This window comes from Elephantulus edwardii, unplaced genomic scaffold (assembly GCF_000299155.1).
Source record: "Elephantulus edwardii isolate Elephantulus edwardi_28Jun2011 unplaced genomic scaffold, EleEdw1.0 scaffold00236, whole genome shotgun sequence".
In the NCBI taxonomy this organism is placed as follows: domain Eukaryota; kingdom Metazoa; phylum Chordata; class Mammalia; order Macroscelidea; family Macroscelididae; genus Elephantulus; species Elephantulus edwardii.
The window spans coordinates 3,964,496-3,977,058 of record NW_006399986.1 but is presented as its reverse complement, the minus strand read 5'-3'; the positions used below and the strand labels follow the sequence as shown (position 1 = coordinate 3,977,058).

The following is a 12,563-nucleotide window of genomic DNA, read 5'->3' as shown; positions in this document are numbered from 1 at the left end:
TTCAGTGACTGGGGTAATCGGGATGGGTGTGTCAGAGGCAGTGAGATTGGCACAGGATAGAGCAGAGTTCAGGGCTGTTGTACATAGGATCGCTATGAGTCGCAAAGGACTCGACGGCACTTAACAACAACAACCAGTCTTTCAAAACATCAAAGGAGATGCTAAGATGGATGGAGACATTTGAGGGATCACTAAGCAGAAGCTAAAAAGAAGAGGCTCTTTTTCCCAAAAACCAAATCAAAGAGGAAGACTTGCCCCAGACTTGGCGTTCTGAATTTGAACTTCTAACAATTTGCACTGGCAAAATCTGTTGTCGGGGACCTCGCCAGAGTACTGAGAAGCAAGGATGTCAGCTTAGAGACTGAAGCATGCCTGATATAGGCCATGGTCTTCACAATTACGTGCTATGCATCAGAGAGCTAGACAATGACTAAGAATGACAGAAGAAGAATCGATGCCTTCGAGTTGTGGTGCTGGAGAAGAATCTTGAACATACATACTACCATGGACCTCCAAGAAAACAAATAAGTCTGTCTTGGAGAGGGTGAAACCAAGTTTCATCTTGGAGGCTAGAACTTTGAAGCTCCATCTCACATACTTTGGGCATGTGGCCAGGAGGAACTGGTCCTTGGAGAAGGACATTATGCTCTGAAGGGTGGAGGGACAGTACAGGAGAGGAAGCCCCCAGATGAGATGGATTGATACAGTAACTGGGGCAATGGGAGGAGGTGTGTTGGAGTCAGTAAAACTGTCTCAAGATAAAGCACGCGTCAGAGCTGTTGTACATAGGGTCGCTATGAGTCACAGGTGACTCGATAGCACATAACAACAACAGTCTCCTAAACTGAGAAAAAAAATAAATGTCTATTAAAGCCACTCCCTTGTGGTATATCTGTTACAGCAACAGTAGGAAATTAAAGGAGACATTAACTGCCTCCCAAAAGGGAACAGCGAGTGGGTGAGGTTTGCTTTTGAGCCTCAATCATTTCTCAGCCCAGATCATGACTCCCAACAGGTCTCGGGAGAGACAGAAGAGAAAAAGACAAGCAGAGGGAGAAAAAGATTAAAAAGGAGATGGGGGGAAAAAATTTAAAAAAAAAGGAGATGGGGCGATACTCTCTGATTCTTCCTGCCTACATCTTCCACATCCTGAATGAGAGGAACTTGTATTTTTGTAAGAAATTCCTTGTTATGTCATTCATTTATTCCTCAGTCCCCTTGTCTCCCTTCACATCACCGGGAACCAGCCAAGAATGCTTGGTGACAGTGTGTAAAGCTTCCTTCCATATTTCCCCCCCTCCATTTTTATAATAGCAGTGTTCTACAGTATTTGTCCTTTTGTGTCAGGTTTATTTCACTCAGCACTCTGTCCTCTACATGCATCCATGCGACCTGGTATTTCTAGATTTCTCTACTGCTTCTCAGGGTTGTATTTTGTGTCCCACAACATTCTGTGTCAGCATACTTCTGACTTTTTCTTTTCCTTCCCACATCACTCTCCCTCATTTTATAGCTAAACAAGAGAGACGGAAATTCTAGAGAGGTGTACCTCCCCTAAGCTCTCGTGGCTTAATGGTAAGGAGTTACACAGCCAACCCAAAGGCAGAGAATTAAGATCCACCAGCTGCTCCATGGGCGAAAGATGGGCAATCTCCTATCGTGTGATTAACTGCCTCTGAAAACACACTGGAAAAGTCAGTTACGAATTAGTTGTGATTTGATAGCACATAACAGGAACAACATTCTACATCGGTCTATCTTCTGTTTTTATATATTCTGCAAAAAACGTTATTTTCTTTATGTCTATTGCTCACCTCTCCCTCCCTTTTATCTCTTTTAACCCTCCAAGATTGTCCTGTATGTAAATTGTATTCTTCCTTTTCCTTCCTTCCTTTCTTCCTTCCTTTCTTCCTTTCTTTCTTTTCCTCTTTCCTTCCTTCCTTCTCCCCCTCCTCTTCCTCTTCTTTCTTTCTTTGCTTTCTTTTCTTTCTTCCTTCCTTCCTCTTTCTCTTTCTTTCTTTCTTTTCCTCTTTCCTTCCTTCCTTTCATCCTTCTCCTCCTCCTCTTCCTCTTCTTTCTTTCTTGCTTTTCCTTCCTTCCTTCCTTTCCTTCCTTCCCCTTTCTCGCTCTCTTTTTCCCTCTCTCTCCCTTCCTTCCTCCCCTTTTCTTTTTCTTTTCTTTCCTTTTCCTTCCTTCCATCCACGTTGATGGTCTACTACCATAATTGCCCTTTTTTTGTTTGCTTTTTGTTTTTTCTTTTCTTATTGTGCACCGACGAATTGGATCCAACTGGCCCAAGGAGAGATTGATCCTCCTCCTCCAGTGGAGCATCTGGGGGATTCGAACCACACGCCTTCAGGATTGCAGCGTGGCTTCTTGCCACTAGGCCACCAGAGCTCCCTCATAATTGTCCTTTTGTGACACATGACTCAGCAGCATCTGCCCTCATCCGTGCTGTGCAGTGTCTCATTCGTCCTTCACTGTCTCTAGTGCCCCGTTGCGTGAGCGTACCAGTTTCCTGCGTGAATGTACCACTGTTGCTCCAGCCATTCGTTCAGTGCTCATCAGCACTCGGGTTGTTTCCAAATCTTCACTATTGCAAATAAAACTGCTATAATAATAAACAATGGATTACAGTTCCTTTGCATCCTGCTTTTGTCCACTTTGTGTGTTAACAGTTGAGAGAGTTTCTAGGCGCCCTGGGGAAACAAAACGTTTGTGTGACTTGCTTTAATGCGACACTAAGTGCAGAGTCCAACACGCTATCTCTGCGGTGTACCTGGATAAATGTGTCACCATATGTCACAGTCCTTTGAGCAGCTCTGCAGGTCTGTTGGGCTCAGTCACTCACTGTTCCCTGCTCTCTGGCCTTTGACTCTTGCCTGGGGGACCACCCCCCTTCATTCGCAGGGCTGCCTCTCAGGTACCAAAGGTGCTGGACCTGCTAAGCGGAAGAGTGGTTTTTCAGGTCAGCAATTTTCCTTACTTTATCATGAATTAAATGAGTCCACTGCATTCTCTCCGTATATGGACTCTGGGACCACCTTGGCACAATCTCAGCTCTGGCCCTTCCAGCCTCAAACTGAGCAACCTTGACAGAGGTTCTGAACCTCTCTGTGCCTCCATCTCCTCTTCTGCTGATGGGAGATGCATTTGAGTTAACTACAACTTCACAGAGACCCCATGAATAGGGCCATCCTTACAATCTCCACCAGCGAGGTGAGGTTCAAATCTAACATCTACTGGTCAAATGTTTGACTTCAGCCCTCTCTCCCCCCAAAAAATTCCCTCACTGTTGTCGAGTCAATTTCAACCCATGAATACCCTCCACTGAGTCTCTGAAGCTATAAATCAATGTATGCTTGTATTTTAATTGTGATTGAGTATTCTAAGTGCTAAGAATCTCCTTCAAGTTGCTTATCACCATCTAGATATGTCTGTTGTTTGGCTGCACCTTGGACCACAGAAATATTCAAAGGCTCAAATCAAAGGGCGGCCATGTCTTACTGTATGCGCCTTGGAGGTTTAATATGTTTAATATGTGCAGCTACAAGGGAGCTCTGGTGGCTTAGTCTGCAGAGAGCTGTGCTTCTAACCCAAAGGCTTAGTCCCTGTGGCAGTTCAAATCCACTAGTGGCTCTGAGGGAGAAAAAAGGGGCAAATTACAGCCTAAGGAAACCCACAGCTATTTACAGCCTAGGAAGACCCGCTGTGTCAGCTACAAGTTGGTTCTGGTTAAGGACAGTGAGTCTAAGTTTTGAGTTTTGAAACTGCATGGTGGGGTGGTGCACCTACGGCTTCCTGTGAATGGGATGTCTGTAAATACTGGGAATGCCTGAGATCAGCAGTCTGTGAGCACGTGGTTCTTACAAGTCTCTTCGGAGTGTGATTGTTGTTAGGTGCCATCAGTCGACCACCACTCATAGCGATCCTATGAGCAATAGATCTGAACCCTGCCGTATCCTGTGCCGTCCTCACCATCTCCAACACTTTCAAGTCCATTTTAACAGCCGCTCTGGCAAGCTCTGGTGGCCTAGCGGCAAGAAGGTGCACTGCAGTCCTAGAGGTGCTTGGTTCGAATCCACCAGATGCTCTTCTGGAAAAGGAGGGGCAATCTCCTCCTGTACCAGTCAGATCCTATTTGACGGTACACACACACAAAAATAAGATTAAAAGCAAAACAAAAAAACCAGTCACTCTATCAATCCATCTTGTTGAGGGTCTTCTCTTTTACTGAACCCCTCCTCTTCCCAACATGATGTCTTTTTCCATAGACAGGCCCCTCTTGACACGTCCATGCATGTGAGATGAAGTTTCACCAACTTTGCATGTAAGGACCATTCTGGTTGCATTTCTTTCAAGACATATTTGCTTTCGCTCTTTTCTACAGTATATTTAATGCTCTTGGCCAATATCATAATTCAAAGGCGTGGACTCTTTCTTAGTCTTCCTTATTGATTGTCCAACTTCCAGATGCATACAAAGAAACTGAAAATACCGTGACTTCGATCAGGTGCACCTTAGTCTTTAAACTGACATCCTTGCTGTTTAACACTTTGGAGAGGTCCTTGACAGCAGATTTTCCCAACGCAGCACACCTTTTGGAGTTTTTTGGGTTTTGCTATGGTTTTTAAAATTTTTTTAATTAATTAATTTTAATGAAAGTTTACAGAGACTTTAGATTTCCATTCATTTATTGTTGCCCTTTTCCCCCTGTCCAACCTCCCCACCAGTTCACTCTTCTCTTTGAAAAGTAAAAGAGAAATGCTTTCATTGTTATACAATCCCTCCCCCCTAGACCACTCCACTATGTAGCCTTCGTTCTGGACTCCTATCATGACAATAATACCTAATCACATATCGCTTTTAAACAATTCTCTCCCTCATCTGTTTCAATGCAGTATACATTATTTATCCTATCTTTTTCAGTCTCACTCCAACCCCCATGTCTGTCCCATTTTACAACAGTGGCCCTATGCAGTATTTGTCCTTTTGTGCTGAGATATTTCACTCAGCATAATGTCCTCCAGTATCATCCATCTTGCATAATATTGCATGAGTTGCTTGTTTTTCAATGCAGCATAGTATTCCATTGTGTGAATATGCCACAGCTTCTCTATCCATTCCTTTATTGATGGGTGGAGTATTTGTTATGTATGTTTGAGTTGGAACCGATTCATAGTAAACCTTCCAGAGAGGTTTTTAGAGGCTGGTGGATTGCAGCTTCTTATCACTAGGCCTTTAGAGTTTCCCTAATCTTACTTGGGTGTTTATCAAACAGTGACGATTATCTAATCCCCTGCCAAGGTAAAGTTAGGTCAGTTCTCTGTCAATTGATTCCTTCCTTCCTCCCTCCCATTCTCTTTTTTCCAATTGATTTCTAGAATAATTTACAATGTGTGTTTCACAGATAGTTCCATTGCTAACCTCAAAGTTATCAGTTCGAACCCGCCAGCAAGCATTTCCACAGGAGAAGACACGCAATCTTCTGTCGTCGGAAACCTGCTGGACAGTCAGCGAAGAGTTGACTCCGACAGGAAGGGACTAAGTTTAAATTGCATCATAGACTTCCTAACTTAGTGAATCTTCCTAATAAGTGTCCCTTATGGTTTTAGGGGCACCATTCTCACTTGGAACAACTAGTCGGTTCAAACTGCAAGCAAGTCAATGCTTTTGACGTCTGAGCCAACAGAGAAAGTCCCTTCAAATGCGGCGCTTCCAGGACGCTGCAGCGCTAAGAAATTAAACCCTTTTTGAGCTCTCCAGGCCCCAAGGCAGGACCAATGTTGCGCTCTTCCAATGGCAACGCTAGAACTAATGTTCTGGGCGTGGCCTCAATAAGCATTGGTTAACGGAGAGTTAACGGCCAATGAGGAGCAGCATGAGCTCAAGGGGGTGGAGTCTCCCATGCGGGCGGGGCATCATGTCTTCAATTTAAGCTTCTTGGTTCCGGGCCCTTTGAGACTCTGGTTGGCAGGTATGGCGCTCCGTTGGGGAATCGTGTCCGTCGGCCTCATCTCCAGCGACTTCACGGCCGTCCTGCAGTCGCTGCCTCGCTCCGAACATCAGGTCCACTGTCCTCTGCAGTCCTGGGGATGAGGGGACGAAGGAAGCCGAAAGAGTAGAGTAGGGATCTCCCTGCTCTGCACGCTGCCCTGTAAACGCGAGTTATTGAGGTTTGGGGGTGGGGTAGTCTTGATCTAAGCTGTGAAAGAAGCAATTTAGACTTTCAAACCCATTGAGACAGCGATCCTGTAGAACAGAGTAGAACTTTCCTATAGGTTCCTAAGGCTGTCTGTAAACCCTTCTTTTTTTGTAAACAAAAAAATCTTTAGAGAAGCCGACCACCATTACTTCCCACCCCAGAGCGCAGCAGGTGGATCTGACAGCAAACTTTTGGGTTATCAGCCCTACACTTAACTCACTGCGCCACCAGGGCTCCTAATTTAAGAGGTTTGACCCATGCACAGCCTCCTCATTGTTCCAGTCCTCTCTGTCTTGGAAGTTGTAGCCTGTCCCTGTCACCAGGCCTCCTCCATCACCACTCCACCATCCACCTGTTCCCCTCCCCGCCCTGCGCCTGCCTTCTCCTTGAACCCGATCCTTTATCTTGAGCATGGCTCCCCTCCAGGTGGTGGCGGTGGCAGCCCGGGACCTAAGCCGGGCGAAGGAGTTTGCTCGCAAATATGACATCCCCAAGGCATATGGCTCCTACGAGGAGCTGGCCAAGGACCCGAACGTGGGTGAGTGGTTCTCCTACGCAGCCCGGTTTCCTGGGAAGCGGAGCGATAAGAATAAGTTTAGTGTTACAGTTCACTTAGGGCCAGGCTTCTGCCATTGCATTTCTGAAGAAACACAGGGCGCCCTGCAAGGATTCAAACATAGGCAAGCTTCTGGGTTTGAAAGTGGTGAGCATTAAGAAGCAAGGCTTACGTTGTGAGCGCGACCCTGGCTCAGATTAACTCCCCCCCCAAAAAAAACAAAAACAAAAACAAAAAAAACCCCCAAAACAAAAAACCCATCTGTTGGCATCTAGTTCATTCCAACTTGTCAACCCTCGGTCAGTTTCCAAGGCTGGTATATTGTTACAGGAGAAGGCAGCTCGTGGATTCGAAGTACAAACCTTTTAGTTAGCAGACCAATACCTAAGGCTTTATGCCACCGTAGCTCCTCATTTACTGAAGTCCACTTTACCTGCAATTTACAGTATTTCATCTGCAAAACCTGCAAGGTCATGTTTATTTAAGGTTGTTTCAAGGTCGCTAGGTGGCGCCAACAGCCGCGTGTTGAACTATTACATGAAAGGATGATGGTTCAAACATAACCAAGTACTTCTGAAGGGTGTTCTGCTTACTAACTAAAAGGCCAATAGTTTGAATCTACCTTCTGCTCAACCAGAGAAAGCTGTAACAACAGTCCCCTCTTATAGGGGACACAGGCTTGAAAACTATAGGCTTGATGAATCAAAATTAATTGGATCATAACTTTTGTTTATACTGTCCAGTCAGAAAGGGGCTCACAACTGACCCTCCAGTGGGTCTTTAGAGGCTGTATATCGCATAGGAGGAGAGTCCCCATCTGTCTTCCACGGAGCAATTGGTGGGTTCAAACCATCAGCCTTTGGGGTAGTAGCGCCAGTTTTCTATTAGGCTACCAGAGCTCCCTGAATAGTAACTAGCAGTAACTACAGTGTGTAAGGGATGATTTTAAAAAACTTAATGGTGACAGCAACTGAGTAGATCAGAACCCAATTGCTGCCTAACTCATGGAGACCCGGTGTATGTCAGAATAGAACCGTGCCCCACAAAATAGTCAGTGGCTCGTTTGTTCAAACGTAGATTAGGCTTGAACCACAAACTTTTCAGTTAGCCTCCAAAACTCGATGAGCGGTAACTCTGAATCGGAATCGACTCAAAGACAGTGAATCTGCATTTCTTTTTAATCTGCCTTTTTTTAACATAATTCCGTTTTATTTCTGCATTTTTAAAGATTACTTCATTATTGTTGTCTGTCATCGAGTCAGATCTGACTCAAATTTGATTACAAGAAGTTGACCCTCCAGAGGGTTTATAAGAGGCAATAAATCATAGGGGAGGAAATTGCCCATTTTTCTCCTGCGAGGCAGCTGGTAGATTCGAACCATTTGTCTTTGGATTGGTATTACAATTCCTTACCACTAAAGCACCAGAGTGACGTCATTGCTCTTCACCCCCCCCCCTTTCTAGAAGTTTAGGGTCCAATCACATGGCCTTTCTCTTTGGTGAGACCGGCCCCTGGCTCCCTGATATGTGGAGGGCGTGACCTCCACCTTGTGGGCGGGGCTAAGGCACATCGTGGGCGGGGCTTATGGAGTCTTGACTTCTCTCCACATCCTAGAGGTGGCCTACATTGGTGCCCAGCACCCCCAACACAAAGCTACGGTGATGATGTGCCTTGCGGGTGGCAAGGCGGTCCTGTGTGAGAAGCCCATGGGTGTGAACGCTGCAGAAGTCCGAGAAATGGTTGCCGAGGCCCGATCCCGAGGCCTCTTCCTCATGGAGGTGAGGACACAGAGCCCCTCCAACATCCAACACGGCTGCCTGCCAGTAGTAAACATGGCTTTCGGTGGCTCCTTGGGGGGAAAAAAAACACAGGGCTTGCCAATAGTTAAGATGGACACACGTGTGACCCAGAGTCCATGGATTTGCCCAGGGCAGAGATGAACTATGATATGGAATATACTGTTAGCATCTCTCAGGGTGAGAGCTGTTGCATTTGAACTCTGGCAGTCATGGCTACCAGACGGATCCGTTGTCAGTCTTCAGAAAATGATGCTTTGGTGAAAATGGTGCAGATGACAAGGGACCCAGTTTTCGTGGATTTAGAGGAATTGTTATTATTTTTACATACCATTGAGTCAGAAGCAACTCATAGCTGACCCTCCATTGAATTTGCAAAGGCAATAAATTACAAGGGAGGAGATTGCCCGTCTTTCTCCTGTGGGCAAACTGGTGGATTTGAACCTTGTGCCTTTGGGTTGGCAGCTCAACTTCTTATAACGAAGCTACAAGAGCTGAGGCAGAAACAGGCAAGGTTTTGATCTGTTGTACATAAGATTTCTCAGTAACGCCTAACAATAATATCAAGTCGTTGATTTCAAACCCTTAACACAGAACTTCCCTAAAGGGTTACCAACGCAGTAATCTTTATGGAGATAGATTGCCTCATCATTGTTCAAGAGCAGCTGGTGGACTTGAACCACCAACCTAGGAGACTACCTAGCCCCATTTCCCTGTAACCTCCTTCTGCTCTCTCTGGTTCACAGGCCATCTGGACCCGCTTTTTCCCTGTCTCAGAGAGTCTCAGGGCTGTCTTGGCACAGGGAACACTGGGAGACCTTCGGATGGCCCGGGCAGAGTTTGGGGTGGACCTCACCCACGTGCCCCGGGCTTTGGACTGGGCACAGGCTGGCGGGGGCCTGCTAGACATCGGGATCTACTGTGTGCAGTTCATCTCCATGGTGTTTGGTGGGCAGAAGCCTGAGAAGATTTCAGCCATGGGAAGGCGCCATGAAACCGGTACGGATTAACAAAGAGGGAGTGTTGGGGGCCAGGTGGCTCAGTGGTTAGATATGCAGCTGCGGACTGAAAAGTCAGTGGTTTGGACTCAGCCAACAGCGCCTTGGAAGAAAGGCCAGCAGCTATCTCTCTGCTTCTGTAAAGATTATTGCCTCAAAAACACTACTGTGTCAGGTGTGGTTCCTATAAGCAGAAATCAACTCATTGGCAATAAGTTTTTTAAAATTCAAAGGCCAGAGAGAGAAAGCCTTCCCGCAGACTCGGCTGTTGAACTGTTTTGACTCGTAGAGCCCCACTGAAGGGTTTCCTGGCTATACAGCTTTTTTTTTTAAAAAAAATTCTTTTTATTAATTTTAATTAAAGTTTACTGAGACTTGGCATTTCCAGTCATTCTTGGTTGCACTTTTTCCCCCACCCACCCCCTTTTCCCTAATTCACTCTTCTCCTTGAAAAGAAAAACTCATTGTTATGCAATCCCTCCACCCAAGTCCACTCCACTGTGCAGCCTTCACTCTGGACTTCCGTAATGACAAGAATACCCAATCATATATCCCTTTTAAACAGTTCTCTCCCTCATCTGTTTCAATGCAGTATACATCATTCCTCCCCTCACTTCTCTGTCTTCCCTCAACCCTGATGTCAGTCCCATTTTACAACAGTGGCCCTATGCAATATTTGTCCTTTTGTGACTGAGATATTTCACTCAGCATAATGTCCTCCAGAGTCATCCATTTTGCATAATATTTCATGAGTTCCTTATTTTTCAATGCTGCATAGTATTCTATTGTGTGAATATACCAGAGCTTCTCTATCCATTCGTTTGTTGATGGGCACTTGGGTTGTTTCCAGCTCTTTGCTATTGCGAACAAAGCTGCAATAAACATGGGTGTGCCTATATCTGTTTGGATGACAGCTATGGTTTCTTTAGGGTCAACTCCCAGTAGTGGATACGGTGTCAAATTGTATTCCTATTTGCAACTTTTTGAGAAAGTGCCATACAACCTTGCATAGTTGTTGCACCATTTTACACTCCCATCAACAGTGAATAAGGGTTCCAGTTTCTCCACAACCTCGCCAGCATTTGATGTTTGCTGCTCTGTTAAATTTTGCTATTCTTACTGGGGTGAGATGATATCTCATAGTTATTTTGATGCTAAAAATCTTTTCATGAGGAGAATGTGCATTTTGGTCCTTTGTGGTGACTGGTGGACTCAAACTTCTGACCATTCTGGTTGCCACCCAGCATGGAAACAACCATGGTGACAACAGAAGCCCTGGTTGGCCTGGGAAATGTAGATCTCTGTTTTGGGGCGTTGGTGGCAGAGTTTTTAAATGTTTTATTGTTAATCACAAAGTTAGGGATTCGGACCCACCAGCTGTTGTTCTGTGGTGGCCTGATCCCATATGAGTACAGCATGGGAAACTCTGAAGGACAGGTCAGCTCTGTTCGGCCGGGTCTCTATGATTTGAAATTAATTCTCTCGTAATAGTACTCGAGAGTGATCACGCAGAGCTGGAGTCAAGTCTTCTTGCTAAGAGGAGTGAGTTGGACAGCACCAAGAACTTCCCACCTGAAATCAGAGTGGATGAGAACTGGTGTGCTTGGCAAGCTGTGCACTGCGATTCCCTGTGTGAACTTGGCCAAGACACTCAACACCTCTAAACGTTAGTGAAAATGTCAACAACTGGGCGCTCTGGTGGCCTAGTGCAAGACGCTGCACTGCAATCCCAGAGGTGTGCGGTTCGAATCCACCAGATGCTCTGCTGGAGAAGGAGGGGCAATCTCTCCCTGTACCAGTCAGATCCGATTTGACGGTAAATACACACACACACACGCACACATTTTTAAAAAATGTCAACAGTTGAGATTTCGTTAAGGGTTAATGAAAATGAATATAGAGGAAAATGTAAACAGCTGATCTCATAAATTTTACATTTTTTAAAATTTTCTATTTTTTTATGTTGCCTTAATATTTGCTATATAATAGACTGGCCCCAAATGTCAGTGCCTTAATGTTACAATTATTTCTTTTTTTTTCTTTGCTTTTTAAAAAATTATTTGTGTGTGTGTGTGTATGTGTGTATACCGTCAAATAGAATCTGATGGGTACAGGAGGAACAATCATTTCTTGACTTGTGCCTCTGTGGGTTGGCACTTTGGGCTGTGCTCAGCCCGGCTGGTTCTTCTGCTCGGCTCCTGCATACGAGTACAGTCAGCCAGCAGCGGCCTGGGGCCGGATGGTCAAGGACTGCCTCACCTGTCTGGACTTGCAGGTGGCAGGTTATTTGTCTGGGGACCCTGGGGTAAACCCACGTATAACAAAACCTTCAATCCTTTCTGTGGGTGCTTTGCAGGCCTTCTGTCTTGCCCACGGCTCCTCAGGCCTCCTAGGACCCCAGAGGCCAGGCCTGGCCCCTGATCTCTGTCTCCCCTTCCCCCCCCGCCCCCGCCAGGTGTGGATGACACAGTGACCGTGCTGCTGCAGTACCCAGGAGGGGTCCATGCTAGCTTCACCTGCAGCATCACCGCCCCGCTGACCAACACGGCCTATGTGACCGGCACCAAGGGGATGGCCCAGGTGAGGCTGGCGTGGGGGGACTCCAGGCTGGGCATCGAGGCAGTGGGAGAGGGACACCTCGGCTATGGGAGGCTGGATGTGGGCTGACCAGTGCTTTTCGCAGTTACTAAGGAATCCATCTTCCTGAGTAACCAGGCCGACCGATATGGTGTTTGGACCCCTGAGCTCTCTCTGGAGAGTGGACAATATCAATTTACAGCCACTGAGTCAATTCCAACTCACAGTGACCCTGCAGGACAGAGTGCAACTGCCCCATAAGAATAGCTAGACTTGGGGGAGCTCTGGTGGCCTAGTGGCAAGAAGTTGTACTATAATCCCAGAAGTCAGCGGTTCAAATCCACCAGATGCTCTGCTGGAGAAGGAGGAACAATCTCCTCCTGTACCAGTCAGATCTGATTTGACGATACACACACACAAAATAATAAAA

The 12,563-nt window shown here is 46.1% G+C and overlaps 1 protein-coding gene across 1 annotated transcript in view; it reads left to right on the top strand.

Annotated features, from left to right (window-relative positions):
* Positions 1–5,979: 5,979 nt before the first annotated feature.
* DHDH (dihydrodiol dehydrogenase (dimeric)) overlaps positions 5,980–12,563 on the top strand; it is a 10,960-nt gene continuing 4,376 nt past the window's right edge. Inside the window, exons 1-5 of the mRNA XM_006898686.1 lie at positions 5,980–6,069; positions 6,632–6,743; positions 8,377–8,540; positions 9,305–9,557; positions 12,012–12,136. Of these exons, the coding sequence (XP_006898748.1) occupies positions 5,980–6,069; positions 6,632–6,743; positions 8,377–8,540; positions 9,305–9,557; positions 12,012–12,136 (744 nt within the window). The remainder of the gene's footprint in view (positions 6,070–6,631; positions 6,744–8,376; positions 8,541–9,304; positions 9,558–12,011; positions 12,137–12,563) is intronic.